Below are 8,560 nucleotides of genomic sequence, written 5' to 3' on the forward strand. Positions count from 1 at the left end.
ATAAATAGATAAAGTAGAATTAAAATAGAATAGAAAGTGCTAGAGTTGTGATTTTAGTCGTCTTTTGAAGATGGCTAAGGACTCCGCTGCTTCGATTGAGTTGGGCAGGTCTTTCCACCAGGAGGGAACATGAGCACTAACCACTAGGCTATCGGCGCTGACATGCAGTGGCTTAGAATCAGAATCAGAAAGAGCTTTATTGCCAAGTATGTTTGCACATACAAGGAATTTGTTATAGTGTCACAAGCTTCCAGTACACGGAGACAACAACAACACACAGATAATAAAAATAAGATGTGAATAAAATACACATGCATAAATATAAACCACAAAAAAAGAATAAATTGTATGTACAGGTGTGCCAATGACGGCTGAGTAGAACTGCTTCATCAGCTCCTGTGGCAGGTTGAATTTCCTCAGTTGGCGAAGGAAGTACAACCTCTGCTGGTTCTAGATCGGAACAGCACGTCTTCTTTAACGCTGTAACATCTGTACACCACTTTTCGTTGATGTAAAAACATGTCCCGCCGCCTTGCGATTTCCCCGTTGATTCTTCGTCGCGGTCTGCTCTAAACAGCTGAAAGCCGGGCAGTTGTAGCGCGCTGTCCGGAAAGGCATCATTCAGCCAGGTTTCCGTGAAACACCGAGCAGCAGAGTGTGAAAAATCCTTATTTGTCCGGGAGAGCAGAAGTTCGTCCGTTTTGTTGGGTAGAGAGCGGAGATTCGCCAGATGGATGCTAGGCAACGCCGTTCTGAATCCGCGCTTCCTGAGCTTCACGAGCACGCCGGCTCTCTTCCCCTGTCTGCGCGTCCTGAAGCGCTTGATCAGCGCAGCTGCTCCGCCAAGTACAACGTTCAGCAAAACGTCCGAATAAACGAAATCCGGTAGAAGATTGTGTGGTGTGTTCTGCCGAATGTTCAGCAGCTCATCCCTGGTAAAACTGATCGTGTTTGAGAAACAAAAAACAGGAAAAACTAACAAAAACAGTACAAACACTGGAGAGCCAAACACTGAGGCTGCCGTCTGCGGCGCCATCGCATCGAGAAATTCATCGCATTAGTTATACAGATGTAATCAGAGGTGTATGTTTAAAGAGTATTTTACAGTCATTTGCCAGTCATAATCAAGGACTGGAACTGTCTGTTTTATAGATCACTGAATGCCATAATCACATGTTGACATTAAAATAAGGGTATTTTAAATCATTAAGTATGGTAGGCCTAACTGCTTAGGCAAGGTTAGGTGTTTAGTCACTATATGTATTTTTGCTTTTAGGTCAGTATGGTGGTCCTCCACAGGGCATGCCTGGTTATATGGGTGGTGGCATGCCTCCTTATGGACAGAGTGCCCCAATGGTGCCCCCTTACCAATCTGGCCCACCTGGGCCTCCCATGGGCATAAGGCCACCTGTAATGTCTCCAGGCAGCCGATACTGAAACAACGCTGTCGTCCCACTAGGTTTGGAGGTTAAACCTTTTCTCATCTTGTGCTTTTAATGTAGCCAAACCAATGAGCTCTAAACCCACTGCTGAAGAAAATCTGCATACTGGACATTTGAGATATGTAATATCACACAAGAGTTTTGGATTCAGCCCTTAAATAAAGACAAAGAAGATAACAGCAGCATCAATGTTACAGTTGATACATGTATTGCTTTTCTTCCTATTGTGTTTCATTCAGGTTGTACAAGTACAGTATATTAGACAAAGGTTCATAATATATTGAAGCCGCTGGCCTAACAGTATCTCCATACTCAAGGCAAGTTCCCAGTAAGATTTCTGCTTTTATCTTAGTAGTGAAGCCCTCACAGCACCATACTGTGCTGTTGGACTTTACGTCCCCAACATCAGCTTGGTGAGGGCTTCAGATCACTGTTGTCATGTTGTTGTTGTTTTTCTTTTAACTGTTTGCATCCATTTATTCAGGGTTAAATAGCACAAGGGTAAATGTGTGTCTCTGTATTTTTATTTTTTTGCTATATGTATTGTAATAAAACATACTTAATTTGATTTTTTTTTTCTTCTTGATTTTGTTTTTGTGTGAGTGTGTTTCCTGAGCAGTGGAGCCTTCAGGCAGGTTGGTTTTCTTGATAAAGCCATAATGACGTTGCAGATACACTCGCTCTGTCAATAACAAGTTTGTTCTGGAATGTTCATAAAGGTATTCAGTGTTAACACCATTAAAAGTCATTTATAGTTAAAAAATAAATAAAGCCGTAATCGCTCCTTAATATTTTTAACTGTTAAATTACACATTTTTGCTTTATAACCTTAGTTGCATGAATGATCTTTCCAGAAGTTGGATTTAAAATGCACCACACATTTGTCTGATATGCTTGATTGATATTTCTCAGTTACCAGTATTAAATTGGTACAATGGCTTGGAAGCATTTCCTGGTCTGCAGGTAAGAGCCACTGTGCGAGTTACATTGTAAAGGATCTGATTTAATTGCATGTTTTTGTATTTAACCCATGTTTTTTTCTTTTTCTCATGTAATGAATTTACCAGAAACTTGTTTTAGCGTTTGGGGAAAAGCAGGAAAAATGAACTCTAAAGATATTTAACCAGTCAAGTGTTTGCCAGTCAGTCACGCCATTTAACGTCTGTGTTCACATCTGTCAGACTTTGAATGCCCTTAAATCAGGGGTTTGCCAACCCTGCACTTGAAGAGCTACTGTCTTACAGAGTTTAGTTTTAACCCTATTCCAACACACCATAACCATGTAACCATGGTATTAACAATTGTCAAAAGGTTTTCATCTTTCCTTCCCAATTCGGTGTTATCTGGAATGAAAAAGTTCTATATTTATTGCTAAATCAGAACATGAAAATTCAGTGCCGAAAAGTACTGTAAGGATTTATAGCAGAAAAGTTTTTGTTTGTACTGTGATGTTACAAATGTGAAATAAACATCTGTATTCTAATTTGACTGTTTCATTGCTTGGATTTTAATATGCAATATGCAGTACTAGTTTAAGTTCAAGTTGTTTTCTACACATTACAGAAGTAAAAAAAGAGCAAGATATCTGCCAAGCTTTGTCTTATGAAACCACAATTACGCATTTAATCCAAAGGCTTCATGAACAATATCTTTTTAATTTGGTAATGCCATTTCTAGTTTTGGATTAAAAAAGGAGTGTGCAAAATATTAATTTCTGTTAATCTGTCGTCAAAATCTATTTAACCAAAGCTATTAGTTCTTTTGGATCATTTAGAATAGCCAAGTTGATAACAGCTTTGCTCACTTTTATTTTATAATGCAGCTTGAGGTGCCAATTGAGATGCATTTCCAACAGTCTTGAGTAAGCGTCTATACAGTAGGCACTGTTTGGAGACCGGATTAAAAAAGAAAAAGAAATTAACACAGATTATTGCCAGACCATGAGAAATTTGTCTATAGAAATCCAGTGCTTCTGCAGCCCAAAGAAGTCAGTTAAATCTTAATTTAAAAAGGGGGAAAAAATCTGATTGACCTATTACAAAAACAAGAATCCACATTTTAAAACATTTTCACTGTGGTTTCCTTTACCTCTTGCACTTTCAAAAGTCTAAAAACACCACCCCTTACAAAGGTGAAGTTGAAAACATTTTAAGTACATTTTATTGGTAAGCATTGAGAAATAATGCTTTTGTATATGCGTCTGCGTAGTGCGTACAACACTAATACTTGGGAATGTTTTTTGACAGAAGTGTTTTGGTTTTTTTTGGTCGAGTTAAAAGATGTCTTTAAAAGTGTAAAATCTTCTCAACAGGGAATCAATATGGTATTTATTTTCAATCTTCTCCCATGCTCATGAATTTAAAAATGATCAACAGCAGACTGGTTAGAACTTTGTTCTTTCCAATTTGCAGTTAGCCAAAAGTGAGTCAGTGCCTACGAGAATGGCTGCTGTTATCAAAAACAAAGGAAACAAAATAATGATAGCTGATTACATTGTAGTCAATGTATGCTTTATTTTATGTGAGCTTTTTGTTATTATTATTATTAATATTATCATTCCATGATATGCTGGAGTTTGCCTTTCTTGCCAAAATATTTTTTTTTCCGGTTTAATAACAGCCAAATTTAGTGCGTTTTTCTTCCCATACTATTTTGTTTTGTGGTTCTTTGTGATCTAACAAAAAGAATCCCCATTTGCTTTGCCAAATTACGATATTTTGCTGACCTTGAAAATTATACATTACAGGTGCATCTCAAAAAATTAGAATATCGGGAAAAAGATCATTTTTTTCTAACATTTCAAAAAATTTAAACTTTCATATATTTTAGATTACTACCATGTAAAGTAAAACATTTCAAAAGTTTTTTTTTGTTTTAATTTTGATGATTTGAGCTTACAGCTCATGAAAGTTAAAAATCCAGTATCTCAAAACAGAATATTTACATTTGAGTTTCATTAAATGACCATCCCTACAGTATAAATTACGGGTATCTCTTGTTCTTTGAAACCACAATAATGGGGAAGACTGCTGACTTGGCAATGGTCCAGAAGACAATCATTGACACCCTCTACAAAGAGGGTAAGTCACAGAAGGTCATTACTGAAGGGGTGGCTGTTCACAGAGTGCTGTATCAAAGCAAATTAAATGCAAAGTTGACTGGAAGGAAGAAATTGGGTAGGAAAAGGTGCACAAGCAACAGGGATGACCGCAAGCTTGAGAATACTGTCAAGCAAAGCCGATTCAAACACTTGGGAGAGCTTCACAAGGAGTGGACTGAAGCTGGAGTCAGTGCATCAAGAGTCACGCATGCTCAGACGTCTTCAGGAAAAGGGCTACCAAGCCACTTCTGAAACAGAAACAATGTCAGAAGCATCTTACCTGGGCTGAAGAGAAAAAGAACTGGACTGTTGCTCAGTGGTGCAAAGTAAATTTTGCATTTAATTTGGAAATCAAGGTCTGGAGTCTGGAGGAAGACTGGAGAGGCACATAATCCAAGCTGCTTGAAATCCAGTGTGAAGTTTCCGAAGTCAGTGATGATTTGGGGTGTTGTGATGTCTACTGGTGGTCCATTGTGTTTTATCAAGTCCAAAGTCATCAATCAAATGCAGCCATCTACCAGGAGATTTTGGAGCACTTTATGCTTCCATCTGGTGACAAGCTTTATGGAGATGCTGATTTCCTTTTCCAGCAGGACTTAGCACCTACCCACAGTGCCAAAACCACTTCCAAGTGGTTTGCTGACCGTGATATTTCTGTGCTTGATTGGCCAGCCAACATGCCTGACCTGAACCCCATATGCAATCTATGGGATATTTTCGCAAATCCTTTTTTTGATTGATCTTAGGAAATATTCTAATATTTTGAGATACTGGATTTTTGACTTTCATGAGCTGTAAGCTCTAATCAAAATTAAAACAAAAAACGTTTGAAATGTTTTACTTTACATGTAATGAATCAAGAATATATGAAAGTTTTACTTTTTGAAACAAGTTTCAAAAACATTTTCTCAATATTCTAATTTTTTTAGATGCACCTGTAATTCCAAGGCTCTAGGCAAGGCAAGGCAAGTTATTTATATAGCACATTTCATACACAATGGTAATTCAAAGTGCTTTACATAAAATAAGCATTGGCAGAGGGAGTCAATGGGGCTCTAGTCACTTGACGATAAGGCTAGGTAAATCTGTGTATCATCAGCATAGCTGTGATTTGGTTTGGTTCAATTTGGTTCTTTATCATTATTTGACTTAATGGGAGCATATACAGGCTAAACAAGAGTGGTGGCAAGAATTGAGCCTTGTGGGACTCCGCGTGTCATGGACATCCACTTAGACTTGCTAAGTGGATGTATAGCTCTCCTATACTCACATAATAACCTCTCCCTTCTAAGTATGACCTGAACCAATTTTCTGGGACCCATCCCAGAAAGCCCGACCCAGTTTTCCAGTCTCTCTATAAGTATGTTATAATTGACAGTGTCAAATGCAGCACTGAGATCTAGTAGTATCAGCATTGATATTTTGCCAGAATCAGAAATTAAGCAAATATAATTTATCTTAATGAGCGCTGTCTCTGTGCTGCGATAAGTTACTGTTTATAAGGTTTGAGAAGAAGGTCTGTCTGCTGTCTTTATAGATGCTATAGTGAATTTCAAGTTTCGTCTTCCGCCATATCCGCTCAGCTATTCTGCATTGTCTTTTCATACTCTGTACTGCTGTTGATTTTCTGCAAGGTGATATTTGTCTGCCAGTCTTTTTGCTGACTTTCACAAGAGCAATATCATCAATAACATTCTTAACTTGTGAGTTAAAGGAATCAAGGAGAAGATCAACAGAGTCTGCAGAGATGCTTGGTGTTAAAGATATAGCCTTCATAAATAGCACACTAGTGTTCTCATTAATGCATCTCTTTCTGACAGAGACAGATCTAGATTCAGTGGTAGCAGAGATCAATATATCAAAGAAAATACAGAAGTGATCAGATAGTGCTACATCCTTAATAACAATGGATGAAATGTTCAGACCCCACTGATGAGTAAATCTAGAGTGTGTCCTCAACTGTGTGTGGGTCCATGCATATTCTGAATCAGGTCAAAAGTGTTTAAAACAGTTATAATTTCTTTTGTAGTTTTGCATTAATTTCTGCATTATCTATGTGAATATTAAAATCCCCTGCAATAGCAAAACCATCAAACTCTGAGGAAATCATTGATAGCAGTTCTGTGAACTCTTCAACAAAGGCTGGAGAGTATTTTGGAGGCCTGTAAATAATGATAAACAGAATGCTTGGAGCACCTTTCAGCACAATCCCTAGATATTCAAAAGACAAGTACTGACCAAATGACACTTGCTTGCATTGATAGACATCTTTAAATAGAGCAGCTACACCTCCACCTCTCCTAACAGTCCTGCAAACACTCATGAAAGTAAAGTTAGAAGGGGCTGTTTCATTGAGGACCGTTGCACTGCAGCTGTCTTCTAGCCATGTTTCGTTTAGAAACATAAAATCCAGGTTGTTTGTGGTTATTAAGTCATTGATTAGAAATGATTTATTTTTTAGTGAGCGAATGTTTAAAAATGCTAACTTGATGGCATTGCATTTTGTCTCAACAGCAATATTAGTTTGATGCATAACAGGCCGCAGATTAGATAAGTCAGCCGTACGGCTTAAGAAGGCCTTAGACTTTCTATCACGTGATAAAACAGAAATAGAGAAAACTACATCTACAGCAATCTTAGTTTGATGCATAATAGACCGCAGATTAGATGGGTCAGCCGTACGGCATAAGAAAGCCTTAGAATTTCTATCACGTGATAAAACAGAAATAGAGAAAGCTACAGGCACACTGGGTTCCCGCTTGTACTGTAAGCATTTGTGAGTGTTGCTGCTATCATAGCGGGGACCCAACACATATCACTGAGACCTGTTATCAGTTGTTTTTGGTTCACCTACAGCAGATTGAGGGTTTGGGCTCTGGCGTTGTGGCAGCGGCCGGAGAGCTCTCACAGGAGGAGGAGGGCGAGCTGGGCCCACAGGCTTCGGTGGTTGTGGGGCCCGCCGTTTTTTAGTTGATATCTGGGGTCTTGCAGCGAAAGAGTGGGAGAGTTTGGTCCCAGCAAACACCAGTTCCTCCAATTTCCGTGAGAAGCTTAGAAGTAGAGAAGCTGGAGAGAGGGATAATGTGTCTGGTGAGATGGGCTGTGACTCTCGTGTTTCCGGTGGCTGAAATATGTTGTCCTGGCTTCCCTGGCTGTTTTCCAGAAAGTCGTCCTTGGGTGCTGAGTCTTGGAGCTGTTCTGATACGTCACAGTCTGTCTGTGATGAGCTCTGTGGGAAGGGCTCAGCCGGGATGGTGTCCATGAGCAGTGCTTGTTGTGGCTGCGTGGTGTTATCAGTGTCCTTGTGGGATGTGTCAACCACATGATGACTCGGAAGCTGATATGAAGTCCTGTGGTCACTCATACTCTGTCCAGGTGTGTGTGTGCCATTCAGGTTGAGTAGTTTGGCACACACTACTGAAGGATGACGGATGGAGAAGTAGATGTTGTCCTTTAGCACTCTTGCACCAAGTTTAGTTTCAGTGTCAGTTTTAGTTTTAGTTGTCACACTTTATTTTAAAGGTGTCATATGATGTTGCTAAAAAGAACATTATTTTGTGTATTTGGTGTAATAAAATGTGCTTAAGCGGTTTAAGATTCAAAAAACAAATTCGATTTTTACAAAGCTCATCGGTTTGAAAAGCAAGGTGAGCTGTGATTGGCCAGCTATCCAGTGTGTTATGATTGGCCGAATACCTCAAGCGTGTGACGGAAATGTTACGCCCCTACCATACTGTGATGATGCCCTGTCAGGCCGGAGCGATGATTCAAAAACATGAAAACCCATTATAAACGAGGCATTCGTTGCATCCAGTGGGGACATAATTATGGATTATATTGACTTATACTGTCTTTTTACGTGTTGCGTTGCATCGCGCCGCGTAAACATAAAACCATGTCTGCATTTGTGATCAGAGAAATGACAAACAACAAGCCCTACTCTACACTGCCCAAAAAACTCGCTTTAAATATACAAAATATAAAAACTCTTTAAATATAAAAGACGTACTTACAGTCT

General features: G+C 39.1%; 1 protein-coding gene across 3 annotated transcripts in view; it reads left to right on the plus strand.

The window, feature by feature from the left end:
- The window catches only part of LOC107710013 (BUB3-interacting and GLEBS motif-containing protein ZNF207-like), a 10,063-nt gene extending 7,150 nt beyond the window's left edge, over positions 1–2,913 (plus strand). For 2 of the 3 annotated variants that reach the window (XM_016514689.1, XM_016514691.1), the window contains one exon: positions 1,277–2,913. In XM_016514689.1, the coding sequence (XP_016370175.1) occupies positions 1,277–1,437 (161 nt within the window). In that variant the 3' untranslated portion in view covers positions 1,438–2,913. The remainder of the gene's footprint in view (positions 1–1,276) is intronic. The other variant, XM_016514690.1, reaches the window with a different exon arrangement.
- The last annotated feature ends 5,647 nt before the right edge of the window (positions 2,914–8,560 follow it).

The sequence above is a fragment of the Sinocyclocheilus rhinocerous genome, unplaced genomic scaffold (genome assembly GCF_001515625.1).
Source record: "Sinocyclocheilus rhinocerous isolate Xijiao unplaced genomic scaffold, SAMN03320098_v1.1 scaffold3614, whole genome shotgun sequence".
Lineage (NCBI taxonomy): Eukaryota > Metazoa > Chordata > Actinopteri > Cypriniformes > Cyprinidae > Sinocyclocheilus > Sinocyclocheilus rhinocerous.